At 38.6% G+C, this 20,441-nt stretch overlaps 1 protein-coding gene across 9 annotated transcripts in view; it reads left to right on the top strand.

Moving 5' to 3' along the window:
• Positions 1–20,441, top strand: part of NEK10 (NIMA related kinase 10) — a 271,626-nt gene that overhangs the window by 176,828 nt on the left and 74,357 nt on the right. For all 9 annotated transcript variants that reach the window (XM_065539836.2, XM_065539837.2, XM_065539838.2 and 6 more), the window contains one exon: positions 6,447–6,660. In XM_065539836.2, coding sequence (XP_065395908.1) covers positions 6,447–6,660 — 214 coding nt within the window. The remainder of the gene's footprint in view (positions 1–6,446; positions 6,661–20,441) is intronic.

The raw sequence follows: 20,441 nt of genomic DNA on the forward strand, positions 1-20,441 counted from the left end.
TTTCCCTCTACACACTGCTTTAAATGTGTCCCAGAGATTCTGGTATGTTGTATCTTTGTTCTCATTGGTTTCAAAGAACATCTTTATTTCTGCCTTCATTTCTTTATGTACCCAGTAGTCATTCAGGAGCAGGTTGTTCAGTTTCCATGTAGTTGAGTGGTTTTGATTGAGTTTCTTAGTCCTGAGTTCTAGTTTGATTGCACTGTGGTCTGAGAGACAGTTTGTTATAATTTCTGTTCTTGTACATTTGCTGAGGAGTGCTTTACTTCCAATTACGTGGTCAATTTTGGAGTAAGTACGATGTGGTGCTGAGAAGAATGTATATTCTGTTGATTTGGGGTGAAGAGTTCTATAGATGTCTATTAGGTCTGCTTGCTGCAGAGATGAGTTCAATTCCTGGATATCCTTGTTAACTTTCTGTCTCGTTGATCTGTCTAATGTTGACAGTGGAGTGTTGAAGTCTCCCATTATTATTGTATGGGAGTCTAAGTCTCTTTGTAGGTCTCTAAGGACTTGCTTGATGAATCTGGGTGCTCCTGTATTGGGTGCATATATATTTAGGATAGTTAGCTCTTCCTGTTGAATTGATCCCTTTACCATTATGTAATGGCCTTCTTTGTCTCTTTTGATCTTTGATGGTTTAAAGTCTGTTTTATCAGAGACTAGTATTGCAACCCCCGCTTTTTTTTGTTCTCCATTTGCTTGGTAAATCTTCCTCCATCCCTTTATTTTGAGCCTATGTATGTCTCCTCGTGTGAGATGGGTCTCCTGAATACAGCAGACTGATGGGTCTTGACTCTTTATCCAGTTTGCCAGTCTGTGTCTTTTAATTGGAGCATTTAGTCCATTTACATTTAACGTTAAGATTTTTATGTGTGAACTTGATCCTGCCATTATATTAACTGGTTATTTTGCTCGTTAGTTGATGCAGTTTCTTCCTAGCCTCGATGGTCTTTACATTTTGGCATGTTTTTGCAATGGCTGGTACCAGTTGTTCCTTTCCATGTTTAGTGCTTCCTTCAGGGTCTCTTGTAAGGCAGGCCTAGTGGTGACAAAATCTCTAAGCATTTGCTTATCTGTAAAGGATTGTATTTCTCCTTCACTTATGAAACTTAGTTTGGCTGGATATGAAATTCTGGGTTTAAAATTCTTTTCTTTTAGAATGTTGAATATTGGCCCCCACTCTCTTCTGGCTTGTAGAGTTTCTGCCGAGAGATCTGCTGTTAGTCTGATGGGCTTCCCTTTGTGGGTAACCCGACCTTTCTCTCTGGCTGCCCTTAAGATTTTTTCCTTCATTTCAACTTTGGTGAATCTGGCAATTATGTGTCTTGGAGTTGCTCTTCTCGAGGAGTATCTTTGTGGCGTTCTCTGTATTTCCTGGATTTGAATGTTGGCCTGCCCTACTAGGTTGGGGAAGTTCTCCTGGATGATATCCTGAAGAGTGTTTTCCAACTTGGTTCCATTTTCCCCCTCACTTTCAGGAACCCCAATCAGACGTAGATTTGGTCTTTTTACATAATCCCATACTTCTTGCAGGCTTTGTTCATTTCTTTTTCTTCTTTTTTCTTTTGGTTTCTCTTCTCGCTTCATTTCATTCATTTGATCCTCAATCGCTGATACTCTTTCTTCCAGTTGATCGAGTCGGTTACTGAAGCTTGTGCATTTGTCACGTATTTCTCATGTCATGGTTTTCATCTCTTTCATTTCGTTTAGGACCTTCTCTGCATTAATTACTCTAGCCATCAATTCTTCCACTTTTTTTTCAAGATTTTTAGTTTCTTTACGCTGGGTACGTAATTCCTCCTTTAGCTCTGAGAAATTTGATGGACTGAAGCCTTCTTCTCTCATCTCGTCAAAGTCATTCTCCGTCCAGCTTTGATCCGTTGCTGGCGATGAGCTGCGCTCCTTTGCCGGGGGAGATGCACTCTTATTTTTTGAATTTCCAGCTTTTCTGCCCTGCTTTTTCCCCCATCTTTGTGGTTTTATCTGCCTCTGGTCTTTGATGATGGTGATGTACTGATGGGGTTTTGGTATAGGTGTCCTTCCTGTTTGATAGTTTTCCTTCTAACAGTCAGGACCCTCAGCTGTAGGTCTGCTGGAGATTGCTTGAGGTCCACTCCAGACCCTGTTTGCCTGGGTATCAGCAGCAGAGGCTGCAGAAGATAGAATATTTCTGAACAGCGAGTGTACCTGTCTGATTCTTGCTTTGGAAGCTTCCTCTCAGGGGTGTACTCCACCCTGTGAGGTGTGGGGTGTCAGACTGCCCCTAGTGGGGGATGTCTCCCAGTTAGGCTACTCAGGGGTCAGGGACCCACTTGAGCAGGGAGTCTGTCCCTTCTCAGATCTCAACCTCCATGTTGGGAGATCCACTGCTCTCTTCAAAGCTGTCAGACAGAGTCGTTTGCGTCTGCAGAAGCTTCTGCTGTGTTTGTTATTGTTTACTGTGCCCTGTCCCCAGAGGTGGAGTCTACAGAGACAGGCAGGTTTCCTTGAGCTGCTGTGAGCTCCACCCAGTTCGAGCTTCCCAGCGGCTTTGTTTACCTACTTAAGCCTCAGCAATGGCGGGCGCCCCTCCCCCAGCCTCGCTGCTGCCTTGCGGGTAGATCACAGACTGCTGTGCTAGCAATGAGGGAGGCTCCGTGGGCGTGGGACCCTCCCGGCCAGGTGTGGGATATGATCTCCTGGTGTGCCTGTTTGCTTAAAGCGCAGTATTGGGGTGGGAGTTACCCGCTTTTCCAGGTGTTGTGTGTCTCAGTTCCCCTGGCTAGGAAAAGGGATTCCCTTCCCCCTTGCGCTTCCCAGGTGAGGTGATGCCTTGCCCTGCTTCAGCTCTCGCTGGTCGGGCTGCAGCAGCTGACCAGCACCGATCGTCCGGCACTCCCCAGTGAGATGAACCCAGTACCTCAGTTGAAAATGCAGAAATCACCGGTCTTCTGTGTCGCTCGCGCTGGGAGTTGGAGACTGGAGCTGTTCCTATTCGGCCATCTTGCTCCGCCCTCCCATGGGCTTGTTTTAAAGCTTAAATAAGATAATGCTTCTGACACACTTAACACAGTACCCAGCAAGTGGTAGGCACTCAACGAAATTAGGTATTATTATTATTATTATTAATGATGTTGTATGATTTACAGAATGAAGTCTATAAAGCAAATTGTGATAAATGTGATGAAAAGTGGTAAAGGGGGCAATGAGAGATTACCTCATTGCCAATGAGAGGACCTGTCTTACTCTGGGAATTTGGGAAAAGTTTCTTTGAAGAAAGGCCATGTAATCTGAGACCTGGACAATCATTAACTCTCAAATAGTAAGCAGCATTTCCCAGACCAGCGTCTGTGAAGGCTTTGCTGAGGGCAAGAGCTTCTTAACTTGAGGTTTCTTTTAATTCAAAATACTAAGATGCCATAATAAGTTAGAACTGACAATTCAATTTTATATCTGATAATAAATTAAGATTGCAGGGTGCATTCTGTAGTAAACTGATTTTTATTTAAAGTTATTTAAGACTCCTCATTGTCTGGGTTTACATTCCAAATAAAGTTTTATCTTTAGAAAATTTGACTTAAAACTGAAATCAATCATGAATTATATGCAATTGCATATTTAATTTGCTTTGGATTTTTAGTATTAAAAAATTGAGTTCTGAAAGAATTAGGGAACAAACTCAAATTTCCTGTTTTCTTAAAGCAATGATGCAAGGGACACATAAAGGCAAGTGTTCTTAATGATCAATTATGACTCAGCAAAAGATCAGGCTCACAGCCAATCTTTAGTAATTTGATACAGCCTTTGAAATAGAAGATAGCTCTTGACAGAAATGTTTATTATAATCATTCCTAAACAATATATTGTTTCTAATCATATATATCTTCTTTCCTCTATTTTACTATCTTCTCATTATTTTTCACATCCTTGTCAAGTAGAGCTCACACAGTTTGCATTTCTAATGTGCAGTATCTTTCTTTTTTCCTGTTTGCTCATGTGGTGTACAAGTACATTTGTTATTGAAACTTGTCTTTCCTAGCAGGCCTTCAAATTGGGAGAATAACTTAGCAACCCTGAGGAGTTTGGGGCAGAAAATAACTATTTTTTGTTGTTGTTCTGCTCAGTACCAGGATTACTATTTTTACCTACCAGTATACTATTAAGAGAATATTGTCTGTTTACTTTTTAAAAAGGAAGAACTTATCCTTTTATGCATAAAATATTCTATTAAAACAATTGCTTTATTTTTCTTTCTCTGTGCCTGGTTGCATAAGCTGCCTGATGCTTTGCTTCAGAAGCAGTCATGAGGACTAACAAAGTTAATACTTTCAGCTAGCTCCAAGGACAAATGGATCTTTATATTTTTCACCCCTTTAAATTCTTTATATCTTAAAACATGACATGAATGTAATTGAACAAGGTATCCTTCTAATTCTTTCCATCTGGCCTCTCAGAGTGGAGTGGGGACAAAGTAGATGAGGTGAGAACATCCCCAGTTTTTTCTAGGACCAGATCTTATGCTTATTTGTTTACAGAATAATTGGTAGACCATCTTTAGCATGTATTATTACTCTGATTCAGTTGCTTTTAAGAATTTCTCTGAAATACCTAAGCAGGGAGTCATTTCAGAGCAACGAGGCTATCCTGGAACTTCTGGTAGGAAGTGTTCCTGGGAATCCAAAAGTCTATGGCCAAATATTTTGGGTTATAGGTAGGTAAACTTTTAGATGTTAGGCTGAGTTTGTTTGTGGATTTATTCATTGATTGATTCATTCATTTACTGAATAGCTATCAGGACTCAGATTCCATTGTATGTGCTGGGAGATCATAGTGAAGAGGACGCATGTCCCTCTTCTGAAGAAGTTTCCAGTGTAGTGGTGAAACAGACCATTATAATAAAATAATTACAATAGTTTTAAGTACTTAAGTGCAAATGGTGCAAAAAGAATGTACAAAAGGGGCTCAGGATATCTGTCTGAGGGCAGTCCAAAAGTATTCCTAATGGAGCCTGGAAAAAGAGTGGGATTTTGGCAAGTATATAACAGATGATGGCTGGGAAAGATAAGATACCATTGGAAAAAGAAAAAAAAATCAAGCATATGGAATAAAATAAGCAAACAAATGGGGGTATAGGACAGGTGCTATTTGGGGAAGTGCAGGTAGTCACATTGGATGTGTTGCTGGAGGAGGGGAAAGAGTGGAGGAAGGTAATAGCCAGTTCAAGAGAGACCTTGTGTAGCATTCTGGGAATTTTAATTTTATCCTATTGGACCATGAGAACTATTGAAGAATTTTGAGTAGAGAAATAATGTTGTCAGATTTAGGAATATTATCCTGGTTAGCAGTTTACAGTACAGACCAGAGGTAGATGAGAAATGAGTATGTTATTTAGGAGACTCCTTCAGTAGTCCAAGTAAGTGATGTAATATCCAAATAGCTGTGGGATAACAGGGGAAGGATGTGGATTCAAGAAATATTTAGAAGGTAGAAGTCACAGGACTTGGTGTTTGTTAAATGTAGGAAGGGATGGAGGATACATACAAGTGTGGATTTTCTTCTCAATTTATTGAAATTTTACAATGTGTGTGCCCTTCACAGAAATGACCTCATTCAAACACCATACCAGTTTAATGAGGTAGATACTATAATCATCTCATTTTACAGGTGGGCTACCTGAGACTTAGAAGCTATGTAACTTGCCCAGGATCTGACCTAATAAATGGTAAATGAGGTTTTAAACCCCAGCAAAATGATCCAGAGCCTGCATGCTGAGTTATGATGCTAAACTGCATCTTCTTTTTGGTGCCTTTTCCAATAATGGCAAATACAGGACCAGGAGAGTAACCTTAGGCAAGGAGATGACTATATGCTAGGAGAACAAAGGTCATTTCCATTCCCATGTGCCATAATATGTAGCTATATAATTTATAAAACTAGCTTATGTTGCTTTTTTTTTTTTTGATTTTTAAAAAAGCTCAGCTGATAATTCAGCTGCTAATATTACCTTGAAGCAGTTTAAACATCTGCAGTCTAAGAATTTGAATATCTGCACTAATGAAAGGCTTAGATACTGGGCTTTTTTTTTTTTTTTTTTTTTTTTTTTTTTTTTTCCATCTGCCAGTGAGTTAGCAGTGATTTCAGAAAGCAGCCAACCCGTGCAGGAGAAGATGATCCCATCTGCCCATCCTGAGACCCAAAGAGCATCTTCATGCTCAGCCTGGAACCCTTACCTTCCAGCCCAAGTGCAAAGAGAATAGTGCTGCCTCCTTTTCCTTCCTTAGCTTTCCAAATGCCTTTTGAGAAGTCTTGGACTCAAAGCTGTGCTTGATATCCATCTTACCCCAGGTTATCTTAGGTGAAAATACCATAGAGGGGACACAGTGGAGTTTAACCTTGATCCTTTACACTCTGTGGCCTGCTCCCAACATTGACCAGAAAGTTATAATTATCTAATGTTATCTTAGGTGCCTCACTCCTGATGCAGAAGCTCGTCCAGATATTGTACAAGTCAGTTCGATGATATCAGATGTCATGATGAAATATTTAGACAACTTATCTACATCCCAGTTGTCCTTGGAGAAGAAGCTAGAACGGGAACGAAGACGCACACAAAGGTATTTTATGGAAGCCAACCGGAACGCCGTCACATGTCACCATGAGCTGGCTCTTCTATCTCACGTAAGTGCAAATATTTTAATCTGTTCATGATGCACTCTAATGCTCTGACTGAAGTTGTTCATGCTTGTTTTAAGGAACATTCATCGAAAGTTAGAAAAATAGTTACATGCAATATTTAAGTATTATAGTTACATATTTATATCCATTTCTGTATCTTATACATAAAATAATTAAATATAACTGACCTTCCTAAGAATGAACCCATGATTTATTGTATTTTGCAAAAATCAGAGATATCACAAAGTTCTCTTAGTGAAGTTTAAGTTACAAACTTTGTAAAATTAGCAGTGAATGCTTATATTTAATTTCTTCAGCAGTCTGACTGCAACTTTTGGGAATATAGATGAAAATGTTGTGAGTTAATTCAGAGAAGGAAATAACATTTGCCTTTAAAATTTTTCATATTGGTCTTTGCAATTTCTTTCGTTGCCATTTGTGGTATTAATAATGTTGCCATGCTTCAAATCAGAATATGCTTTTTATTTTTCTTGCCAAGAACCTTTAGATTATTTTGATATTTAAGTATATTTCTGAACATTGCTTGGAAAAGAGATGCCAAAGCTACAAATGTCCACATGTGCAAGTGACAGTGCCAGTGATGCTCTTGTTGCTGTCTCTTATTTTCTTTCTTCTGTGTCTTTTTTGCAATCACGATCAATGTTCTGTTGTTTGCTCGTGCTTTGGGCCTCCACCCAGTGGTGACCTGGTAAGGGGCTTTTCATCCATTTTTTTTTTTCTGTCTCAGGGGTGGGCCCAAGGCCATTGGATCATAAAACTGTTTCTTAGGGTACCTGGTCATTAAATTCCTTCCCAGGATCCTAAGGACCTACTCCATCTAAGCTGGGAAAATTATGTAAGAACTTGGTCTCAAAGAGGCAGTTCTGATTTCTTGAATAACAGTGTTTCCAGTGAACTCCTTTCTGAAAATAAGGAAAGTACTACTGTTTAGTGGGTTTGTCTTAAGGTATTTGGAATCCAGAAGTTGAAGATTTAATGTAGTTTTCATTTGGGAAGGAAACTCTTTCATCTTCATTGCCTTAAATGCTGAGCCTAGCTGTAATTTTGCAGAACATTCCATGATGATTATTTAAGTTATACGTTTATGTAAAGGAGCATATAACTTGGAGTTATAGCCCTTACTGAACACAGTAAAATCTCAGACAGGGAGTTAGAGCTCACTTTGCTTTTTATTTTACTACCTGACTTCCTAATAACTAGGCAACAATGAGAAACACATCATTCTATGTATGTCATGTTGCATTCTAACTAGATTATTCCTAGTAGACTAAAATGCAAGAGATTTAGCTATTTCTATATATCTTAGATATTTGGGGCCTTCTGTTATTAAGTTCTGCACTACCGAGCTACTTAGCTAATTTCCAGTTGTATGTGAAAGAGTCATTTCATATTAGATTCATGTGGCTGATGTGGGGCTGAGTGGCATTAGTTTACAATGTAACAGCAGAAAGTCTGTTATCTTTAGCAAAACACCTTGAGAAGGACCATTACTTATCTATTTATTGGTACTTCTCAGCTTAAAAAATTCTTTATTATGGAAAATTTCAAACGTTTATAAATGCAAAGATTGCTTCCTGTACCCATCCCAGCTTCAACAGTTAGCTATTCAGGGCTAATCCTGTATCATCTGTATTCCCACCTGCTTCCTGTCTTCCCCAGATTATTCTGAGGTAAATCCCAGATAGCATATAATTTCCTCTATCAATATTTCCATGTGTATTTGCAAAGTCATTTTAGCTGTAGAAATCTAGCTCTCAGGCCATCGCCAGGTAAAATAAAGGGAGAGCTCTGAAGCCAAGGGAGGGATTTTAATGTTCCAGAGGTCGTATACTCATCTGTAAATTAAGGGGTGGAAGATATTATCCACCTCAGAAGGTACTAGGATAAATGAGTTAATGTGTTTGAATATACTGTATGACTTTAAAAGTGGCTTAAATTGTAAGATAGCATCAATTATATAAAACGAGCATTGCTTTTGTTAGAATAGTTTGTTGATGGAACTTGTTAATCTAGTGCCATCTTGTCCAAGGAGTCTCTACATTAAATCCATATGTCAGGCATACAGTTAATGCATATTTATTAGCACCTGCTGCTAGCCAGCCTCAGTGTCCTCATTGAGCATTCAGGTTTTTATGGACCATAGAGAAATGCTTTACTTCAAAGCAAAGTTTATATTCCTGCTTTAAACAGTCATACAATACTTTCTCCTTTTGCACTATTTTAAGTCTACAAATATATTTTCATTTCAAGGTTAAGCAAATGTTAACTAAAAGGAAAAATGCAGCTTTATTCAAGAAGCAAGAAGGAAGTAAGATTGCATTTCATCAAAAGACAGTATGCAGTTAATTGGCATTTTTCTCACTGGGGACCAATTATTATTTTTAAAAAACTTACATCTGTACCACTGCTGCAGAAAAACTATAAGTGTAAAATTTTATGACTCTTTTTTCTTAAGGAGTATTATGATTATCTCATTTCAGATATAGTGGAATGTTCTCCCAGAGCAGTTAATATCAATAATGCAGTTACACAATCCAATGATAAATTATAGTCAAGGGAAAGAGAAATTAGTGGGTTCAGTAGAACTTTATGAATTCCCAGCATCAATAAGGAGATCCATTGTGAATTACTGAAATTTGCAAATTAGTGAGTAAGCAAACGATAAGAAACATTAAAGGCTTCTATTTCATGCGGAAGTATTCTATTTACTTTCATGTTTTAGTCTATTCTTAATTATGGCAATTTTTATAATGGTCTAGTGCAGGTAAGTACTAATATATATTTTAGAAGGACAGAGAAGTCTTCACTAAAATGTTCACTCTGTGTACTGTGGTTTGCCCACTACGAAAGTGAAGCAAACCTTTCCTTTTGAAGAATGTTTTCTGATTCTTATAACTTAAAATAAGAGATCATAAGGAGAGCATAGAGTTGAGAATGATAAGAATTACGCAGAGCAAAAGGAAGTAAAATTTTAACTTAAATGTGCAATAATTAGAAGGGTATTGTCATGTAGAGGGTACTGTGGCATTGTAATAGTGAAAATCGTGATTCATGTTTTGTCACTGTTCACAGTGTAGTGAACACTGAGAATCATTACCCTATAGATCTTATATCCCAGGCAGAAAAATCAATTAAAGACATTTCTGAAGAGTCTACTGCTTATATCTTTTCCAACAAATACAATAATGTGTATTAAAGAAATTCAGCCTGACAAAACCTGGAGAATCAATGGGAAACCTCAGTTCCATTAGAATTATTGGGAGTTTGTAGATACACCTCTAGACTAATACTTAAATGGGTGAAAAAAGCATATTTGTACATGCAGAAATGGAGCAGAATTGAGTATTCCAGGGAGACTGAAGAGAAATCACGAGAGAAGCATGCTCTCAGTGCGAGGCTTGCGGGTATCACAGCTTCTTTTCCAGTGATATTTGACAGGAAGTTTATCTTCACCACCCCTATTTAAAGACTGAATGATGATTTCTTTTTACTAGTTTAGTAAGTTTGTTCAGTTTGGAGAACTGCTTTCACATCTATAACACAAAGAGAGAAAGATTGAAACTGCCTGTGGTATATAACTAATACTGAAAGAACAATGATTTGTTGGATGTCTTCTGAATGTAAGCATTACGCTTGGTACAGTGAAGTTTATAAAAAATTATAAACAATGACCCCAGTCATGAAGTAGCTGATAATCTACTTGGAAAGACAAGATAGATGTGCATATGCAGGAGGAATTTTCTAATGATTCCAAACAGTTTGGGTAAATAAATGAGATAAGAGAGGGAAATGAATAAATGAAGCCTAGGGAGGCTCTCAGAGCCAAACGAAGATAGGGTCTTGACAACTAGATAAGGAAGTCACTCCTGGATGGAAAAGAATAACGTAAGTGCAGGCCGGGCGCAGTGGCTCATGCCTGTAATCCCAGCACTTTGGGAGGCCAAGGCGAGTGGATCACGAGGTCAGGAGATTGAGACCATCCTGGCTAACATGGTGAAATCCCGTCTCTACTGAAAATACAAAAAATTAGCCGGGCGTGGTGGCGGGCACCTGTAGTCCCAGCTACTCGGGAGGCTGAGGCAGGAGAATGGCGTGAACCCGGGAGGCGGAGCTTGCAGTGAGCTGAGATGGTGCCACTGCACTCCAGCCTGGGTGACAGAGTGAGACTCCGACTCAAAAAAAAAAAAAAAAAAAAAGTAAGTGGTGCAGAAACTCCAGCTCGCTCACTTCATACTAAGAATCAAACTTAGAAATGGAATTGTTTTATGTTTTGATTGCACAAAGAAAGGGAAACCAGGAGAAGTTAAAAGAGTTGTCTAAGGTCATCCAGATAGTTAGGGACAGCCCCAGGACCGAAAGTTGGTTCTGCTGATTTATAATGCGTATTTTTATATGTGTAGTCTGAAAAGCCTGGGGAAGTAGGCTGGAGCTAGATGATGGGTGTTTGTGAATACGTCATTAAGCTGTTTGAATTAAATCCTGTGGGTAATGTGGACTAAAACTTTGAATTTCTCCAAAATACCTAACAACCAAGTTGCCAAACTGCGGGCTAATTATTTCTTTTTTCTTTTTCTTTTTTCTTTTTTTGTTTTTTGAGACAGAGTCTTGCTCTGTCGCCCAGGCTGGAGTGCAGTGGCACAATCTTGGCTCACTGCCAGCTCCACCTCACTAGGGGCTAATTATTTCTTATTGTACTTACCTGCTTTTTAATGTTTTTTACCCCTGAGTGTTTTCCATTACTCTCCTCTGTCCTGGTTTCTGTCTTCTCTCTTTGAATACTCTTCCTCATTTTCTCTTCCAACCCTGGCCTTTTAACTTTAAATGTTCTGCCTCTCTTGCGCTTCCCTTGGTTTCTGTCTAGTCCCATGGTATTTCATTTCATATGAATTGAGATAAAAATTGGTGTACAAGATGGGAACATTATTTTCTATAATTATGTGTCATTTTGTTTTGAACCCCTGTTTATGCTGGTAGCAGAAAATGGTGGTAATAGTCAGGATCAATTATATCAGTCTCTTTTGGTATAAAGGTTTCTTTACTATCCCGAGGGTTCTCTTCTCCATATCCTCTTCCAAAGATGGCAGCAGAGTAGAGGAGAGAGCTTAAGCATCCCCATGTTGATGGGAGAGGGGCAGGGGCTCTGGTCTTCTTCTATTGGCCCCTGCTGAACTTAGATAACATGAACCCTGTGATTTTGGGATGCTGACCTCTGTCCTTATTAAATGTTTATGGCATCTGTAACTCATGGCCTCTTTAATCATCATGGTTTAAACCCAAGGAATTACCCATGATGCCTCAACTCCCACCTTGGGGTTACTGTTTTTCATCCTCTGAGGCTTGATTGTGACTTTCTTGGCATTCTTATTTTAAACAGCCTGCTCTGTGGCCCTCAGTGCCGTGATGGCCAAGTGAACTCACCTGCCAGCCCCAGAGCTGTCTCCTACATTGGCACAAGACACATGGGGGCTTTGGATTCCCATCCACACCACACACAGCCCATGGGGAACTCACCGGCACTAGGCGACCCTATCTCAGCCCCATCAGCTCCAGTGCCTTCTTCATCCTTTTCTGTTCTTCTTTCCCAGATGCCTACAACTCAATTATTCATTCAACAAGTATTTACTGAGTGCCTAATAGGTGTCAGGCACTATGTGTACAAAGCATACCACAGTGAGCAAAACAGACAAGGACTTTACTCTCATGGACCTTATGTATATAGTGTTATGATGATCATGAAGCTTCTTCGAAGCTCTCAGCCTTTTCTGTCTGCACCCCAGCTTCCCCCTCAAACCATCTGTGTATCTCCATCAACATCCCAACTCTAAGCCCAAGGTTCACATTTGCTGGAGTGGATGTGAGAAGGAAAAACAAGGAGGCTTGCACTTGCTCTTTCATTTTCTCTTCCTTCTGGCAGGCTCTTATTTTGAGCTCCATAAGAAATTTCCAGTTCCCACCTTTCTGCCAGAAGCTACCCTTGCATCTATTACATCCTTCTTTTTCTCCAGGTATTCTTTTCCCCTATCTTCTCCTGGGTCTATAAATCTCAGCCTCATAAACTGGTCTTAATCGTAGAAGAAAAGAGCTCTGGAGAAGTGCACAAAATTTTCTGCAGAGGCAAGATATGTTGGGATGTGTTTCACAACATAATTTCCACACCCATTTGCTAGAGAGCACCAAAGCTGCCTATCTGATCTCAGTCTCTCCATGTGCCAGACCTGTATTTTGAACCCAACATTTACCTGCATGTCTAACAGGTACTTACGCTCAGCAAGTCCACAGTGAATGGATTCTCCTTCCTTGATCGGTCATGTTCTTTCTCCTCATATCACCTTAATTGTAATCTTGACATCTTCAATTCACTCTCTCTAAAATCCTTTATTCATTTTGTTAGCAAGCTCTACTAATTCTGTCTTTGAAATGTCTGACAAATCCATCTTATCCTTTCAGTTCTCATTCTCATTATCTTGCATTGGATCATTGCAAGATCCAACTTTCTTGTCTCTAGTTTTTTCCTTACCTCTAACAAGTGATTCAGTCAGTGTATCACCTCTGCGCTGTCTACTAGGGGCCCTTAAGGAATGTGTGTACTGGGGGTGGGGTGGTACAATTGTTGTTTATCACTGTTAGCAGCCAGGGATGCTGGTATGTCATACACATGACAGTCCTGCACAAATGTGTGAAACAGAACCAGCCAGTAGATACACATTCAGATATTTATCGCAAGGAACTGGCTTACATGATTGTGGGGACTGATGAGGCAAGTGCAAAATCCACAGGGATGGTTGGCAGGAGGAGCAGGCTGGAAATCGTGGTCATGGGCTGAAGCTGTTGTCCACAGGCTGAATCCCTTCCTCATCTCAGAGATGCCTCAGCTCCACTTTGGAGAACTGCCACCTGATTAAATCAGTTCCATCCAGATTATCGGGGATCATCTCCCTCCCTTAGCCATCCTCCACATTCCTACCCAAACTATTTTCCAAAAAAACACGTCCGATCTTGGTAAATCGTTTCATGCTTATGACAATAAGTAAATGCTCATGTAAGGAGTCCTAGAAATTTTCTCTAAGCTTTTGGTGGATCTAAAAAAAGATTCCTATGATAATTTGATATTGCCAGAGAGTCAAAATACGGCAGACATAAGTGTCATCTTCAATTCTATCTACTTTGGAGGACCAGGCTGGTAGAGCAATTATTAGCACAGATTATTTTTTACATTCACAAACCATTCATAACTGCACTTCTTTGTTACAAAATTCTTATTGTAGTTTTCTGATATAATCTATGATTTTTAGCAGACATTGACAGATACTGATATTTTTCATAAATTCTCAGATGTCTTTAAAGTTGAGCATATAAGAATTGAGCAGATATGTAAGCATTTAGATTCTCATTTTTTAATACAAATAAAAAATGTGCTATTTATTTATCTGGGTTGCTTTATTTTTATTATACCATATGTCATTTACAATTGCTGAGCACACCACTAAAGGCATGTGTCTGCAATCCTCTGCTAGGAGATTAAATTAAGCCATGTAGAAAATGATGTGTTTTTAAAGGACAATATTTTTGTGAACATCTTTGCTTTTATTGTCTGGTTAATTGTTGACTGAATTTCCCCCAAGGCTGTGAAAATGCTGCAAGTAATGATGTAGGAAGAGAAATATCAGGAAAAATCATGACTTGATTTGGAAATGTTCTATGCTTATTATGTTATATGAAAATAAAGCAATGCCTTATAGGCTTCCTCACAAATACAGACACAATTCTCACATCCACACTACAATTCTCTTTTTTATTGACATATAATTTACATGTAGTAAAATGTACACATCTTTAAGTGCCTAGTTCAATGGCTTTTGGCACATGTATAACCTCCACCCCAAAAAAGAGTCAGAACATTTATCTCACCTCAGAATATTCCCTTAAGCCTCTTTCTGTACAGTTCTCTGCCCCAGCAGGAAGACTGGTGATTACTGTCACTATAAATTACTTTTGCCTGTTGTTGGACTTCATTTAAATCAAACACATGTGCTCTTTAGTGGCTGGCTTTTTTTCCATGACAAAATATCTATGAGATTCACCCATGTGGTATGTATTAGTAATTTGTTCATATTGCTAGGCAGTGTTAAATTATATGACTACACCATAATTTGTTTATCTATCCTCCTGTGATGAACACTTATGTTTTCTCCAGATTTGGAGTTTCATAAGACTGTTGAAAACATATTTACAAAAAGACCTATACAAAAATGTTTATAACTTTTTTCTCTGAAAGACCTAGAAATAGAATTTCAGGGTTATAGGTAGCTGTATGTTTAACTGTTAAAGAAAGTACCAAATAGTTCTTCAAAATTGTACTCTTTAACACTTTCGGAAGCAGTATATGAGAGTTCCAGGCGTTCTACATCCTTGCCAATATTTGGTACTGTCAGTCTTTTCAATTTTAGCCTTTGCGGTGTAATGATACTTCTTTCTGGTTTTAGTTTGCATTTTCCTGATGATCAATGATGTTGAGCACATTTATGTTTGATTTTTAGCTATTTATATATCTTTGTGTGTGTGTATGTGTTAAATATCTGTTCAAGTATTTTGCCTGTGATTTTATTGGATTACTTGTCTGTTTTTGTTGATTTGTAGGAGTTCTTTATATATGCCAGATAATGAGCCTATTGTCAAACGTATGTATTGCAAACATTTTGTATAGTCTATGGCTTGCCTGTTTTTTTTTTATTAATGGAATTTTTTGGATGAACAGAAAATTTTTATTTTGATAAAGACTTATTCATGTAATTGTCTGTGGTGGCCAGTGCTTTTTGTCTCTTTTTGATGAAATTGTTGCCTACCCCAAAGTTGCAAAAATAGGATTGTTTATGTTTTTGTAAATGTTTTAGACCCATGATCCCATTTGATTTAATTTTATGTATAGAATAGTGAGGAGATTGACTTTTTTGGTGTACATTTGGGTATCCAGTTTTTCCAGCATCACTTATTTAAATGTGTGGTCTTTTACCATTGATTTTGCTAAGCATCTTTATTGAAAATTGCCTGACAATATATATGTAGATCTATTTACCTTTTTCTTTTTTTGTTTATAGATTTTTTAAATTTTAAAGTTTTAGTTATTATGGATACATAATAGTTGTACATATTTATGATGTACATGTGAAATTTTGATACAAGTATAAAATGTTTAACGATCAAATCAGGGTAATTAGGGTATCAACTACCTCCAACATTTATCATTTCTTTATGTTAGAAACATTCCAATTGCATTCATTTAGTTATTTTAAAATATACAATAAATTATCGTTAGCTATAGCCACCCTATTTTGCTACCAAACACTAAATCTTATTCCTTTTATCTTACTGTATTTTTGTACGCAACCGTTCCTTTTTCATCCCCCCTCTCCTCTCCTCTTCCCAACCTGTGATAATCATTATTCCACTCTCTATCTCCATAAACTTGATATTTTTTAGCTCCCACGTATAAGTAGGAACATTTTGTATTTCTTTTTCTGTGCCTGGCTTATTTCATTTAACATAATGTCCTTCAGTTCCATCCATGTTGTTGAAAATGAGTTCATTCTTTTTTATGACTGAAAAATTTCCCATTTCTTTATCAATTCATTTGTTGATGGGTACTTAGGTTGATTCCAAATCTTGGCCATTGTAAATAGTGCTATAATAAAAATGAGCATGCAGATATCTCTTCAACATACTGATTTATTTTCTTGTGGATTTATTTTTTTGTGGATAAATACCTAGCAGTGAGATTGTTGGATCATATGGTATTTCTATTTTTAGTTTTTAAAGGAATCTCCATACTATTCATTATAGTGGCTGTACTAATTTACATTCCAATAAACAGTGTGCAAGCGTTCCTCTTTCTTGCAGATCTATTTCTGAACTCTATTCTGTTCCATGGATTATATGTCTCTTCTTAGACCAATACCACACCATTTTGATTATTGTAGCTTTTAAAAAATGTTTTATTTTAATTTTAATTGGCAAAAAATTATATCTATTGTATACAACATGATGTTTTGAATATATATACATTGTGGACTGGCTCAACTGAGTTAATTAACATATGCATTGCCACACATAGTATCATTTTTGTGGTGAGAACACTTAAAATCCAGTCTCAGTATTTTTCAAGAATACAATATGTTGTTATTAAGTATAGTCATCTTGCTGTACAATAGATCTCTTGAACTTATCCTCCTGTCTAACTGAGACTCTGTATCTTTTGATACTGTAGCTTTTTAATAAGTCTCAAAACAAGCCCTGTAAGTCCTCCAACTTTGTTGTTCTTTGTCAAATTTGATTTGGGTATTCTAGGTCTGTTGTATTTCCTTATTAATTTTAGAATAAGTTTGTCAATTTCTTCAAAAAATCGTACCTGCAATTTTTATTTTTACCCTTTGTTTTAACATGGAGAATCTTGGCAACATTTTTTAAAAATCAGTCTTTTATTTTACTTATTCAACAAAATTTATTAAGCATTTATTCTTTCCTGGGACCTATTCTAGTATTCTCCTAGCCACAGACTCCCTCCTTCATAGTGAGGGAAGACAAATAATAGATAAATAAAACTATATTTAAGTGCCATGAACAAAAATAAAAGAAGGCAAAGTAATAAAAAGTGATCGTAGACACAGGGAGACAGGCTTTTTAAAAATTATTATTATACTTTAAGTTCTAGGGTACATGTGTACAATGTGCAGGTTTGTTACATGTGTATACATGTGCCGTGTTGGTGTGCTGCACCCAGTAACTCATCATTTACATTAGGTACATCTCCTAATTCTATACCTCCCCGGTCCCCCCACACCAAGACAGGCCCTGGTGTGTGATGTTCCCCTTCCTGTGTACAAGTGTTCTCATTGTTCAATTCCCACATATGAGTGAGAACATATGGTGTTTGGTTTTCTGTCCTTGCAATAGTTTGCTGAGAATGATGGTTTCCAGCTTCATCCATGTCCTACAAAGGACATGAACTCATCCTTTTTGATGGCTGCATAGTATTCCATGGTGTATATGAGCCACATTTTCTTAATCCAGTCTATGATTGATGGGCATTTGGGTTGGTTCCAAGTCTTTGCTATTGTGAATAGTGCCGCAATAAACATACGTGTGCATGTGTCTTTATAGCAGCATGATTTATAATCCTTTGGGTATATACCCAGTAGTGGGACGGCTGGGTCAAATGATGTTTCTAGTTCTAGATCCTTGAGGAATTGCCACACTGTCTTCCACAATGGTTGAACTAGTTTACAGTCCCACCAGCAGTGTAAAAGTGTTCCTATTTCTCCACATCCTCTCCAGCACCTGTTGTTTCCTGACTTTTTAATGATCGCCATGCTAACTGGTGTGAGATGGTCTCTCATTGTGGTTTTGATTTGCATTTCTCTGATGGCGAGTGATGATGAGCATTTTTTCATGTGTCTGTTGGCTGCATAAATGTCTTCTTTTGAGAAGTGTCTGTTCATATCCTTTGCCCACTTTTTGATGGGGGTGTTTTTTTCTTGTAAATTTGTTTGAGTTCTTTGTAGGTTCTGGATGTTAGCCCTTTGTCAGATGAGTAGATTGCAAAAATTTTCTCCCATTCTATAGGTTGCCTGTTCACTCTAATGGTAGTTTCTTTTGCTGTGCAGAAGCTCTTTAATAGTGATGTCAGTGAAGGGCTTTATAATTACATGACATTTGGGCAGGGACCTGAATACAGTTGACCTTTAAACAGCGTGGGTTTGAACTGCATGAATCCACTTATACATGAATTTTCTTCTGCCTTTGCCACTCCTGAGACAGCAAAACCAACCCCTCCTTTTCCTTTTCCTTGTCTTCAGCCTACTCAATGTGAAGATGACAAAGATGAAGACCTTTATGATGATCCACTTCCACTTAATGAATAGTAAATATAGTTTCTCTTCTTTGTGATTTTCTTAATAATAAACTGGGGAAAAGAAAATGTTATTGAGAGGCTGGATGTGGTGGCTTACGCCTATAATCCCAGCACTTTGGGAGGCCGAGGCGGACGGATCATGAGGTTAGGAGATCGAGACCATCCTGGCTAACACGATGAAACCCTGTCTCTACTAAAAAAAAAAAAAAAAAAAAAAAATTTAGCCAGGCGTGATGGCGGGCACCTGTAGTCCCAGCTGCTCGGGAGGCTGAGGCCAGAGAATGGCATGAATCCGGGAGGCGGAGCTTGCAGTGAGTCGAGTTTGTGCCACTGCACTCCAGCCTGGGCGACAGAGCAAGGCTCTGTCTCAAAAAAAAAAAAAAAAAAGTTAATAAGAAAATCACAACAAAGAGAAACTATATTTACCATATGACATACCAATTGTATTAACTGTTTGTTATCGGTAATGCTTCTAGTCAGCAGTTTTTGGAAAGTTAAAAGTTAAACATAGATTTTTGACTGCATGGGGGATTGGTGTCCCTCACCCCTATGTTGTTCAAGGGTCAGCTGTACATTAAAGGGTCAGCATTGGTAGCAGAAAGAGCAGCATGCCCAAAGATCCTGAGGTGGGAGTGAGCCTGCCAAGCTCAGGGAACAGCAAGGAGGCCTGTGTATCCAGAGTACAGTGAAGCAGGGAGAGACAGTTGGAGATGCAAGTGCTATATTCCCTGGCATGCACCTGAGTGATGTGAGTTCCGAGCAAGCCAAGGGGGCACCACTAGGCTTTAAAATGATATAGCTGGCTGCTGAGTGGGAACAAACCACTGAGAGCCAAGAATGAAGCACTTTGGGAGGCGGGCGGATCATGAGGTCGGGAGATTGAGACCATCCTGGCTAACACGGTGAAACCCCGTCTCTACTAAAAATACAAAAAACTAGCCGGGCATGGTGGCGGGCGCCTGTAGTCCCAGCTGCTCGGGAGGCTGAGGCAGGAGAATGGCCTGAACCTGGGAGGCGGAGCTTGCAGTAAGCGGAGATGGCGCCACTGCACTCCAGCCTGGGCAACAGAGTGAGACTCTGTTTCAAAAATAAATAAATAAATAAAAGAGATTGCAGTGGGCCAAGCAAAAGACAGTGAAGACAATGTTGACTCTTTTTCTTGACTTTTAATTCTTTTCTCTACTGGCAATTAATCAGTTTGGAATTTTGACAACATGTGCAAAATGTGCAGTTTAACAAGAACTAGACCTTTCCTTATGTAGCTGTTAAAAATGAAACAGTCAATGAGGTTCTAATTGTGCGTTTCATTCCTGTTGATAACCACTAATGTCTAATTCCATACTCTTTAATTCCTTAAGCATTGGTAAATTTCAATGGCTTTTTTTTTTTTTTTTTGAGAAACAAAACATTTCTTAAAACCCGCCCACTTGATTGCTCTCTGTACATTGTTTCTCCTCTTCCCCTTCCCCTTCCTATTCCCTTTCCCCTTCCCCTTCCCTTCCCTTCCCTTCCCTTTTTCTTTCTTTTCTTTTCTTTCTTTCTTTTTTTTTTTTTTTTTTTTGAGACACAGTCTCACTGTGTCACCCAGGATGGAGTGATCTTGGCTCACTGCAACCTCCACCTCCCAGGTTCAAGCAGTTCTCCTGCTTCAGCCTCCTGAATAGCTGAGATTACAGGCACCCACCACCATGCCTGTCTAATTTTTATATTTTTAGTAGAGACTGGGTTTCACCATTTGGCCAGGCTGGTCTCAAACTCCTGACCTCAAATAATCGGTCCACTTTTGGCCTCCCAAAGTGCTGGGATTACAGGCATGAGCCACCATGCCTGGCCCATTGTTTCTTCCTTTTTTTCTTCT

This window comes from Macaca fascicularis, chromosome 2, assembly GCF_037993035.2.
Source record: "Macaca fascicularis isolate 582-1 chromosome 2, T2T-MFA8v1.1".
Taxonomy (NCBI): domain Eukaryota; kingdom Metazoa; phylum Chordata; class Mammalia; order Primates; family Cercopithecidae; genus Macaca; species Macaca fascicularis.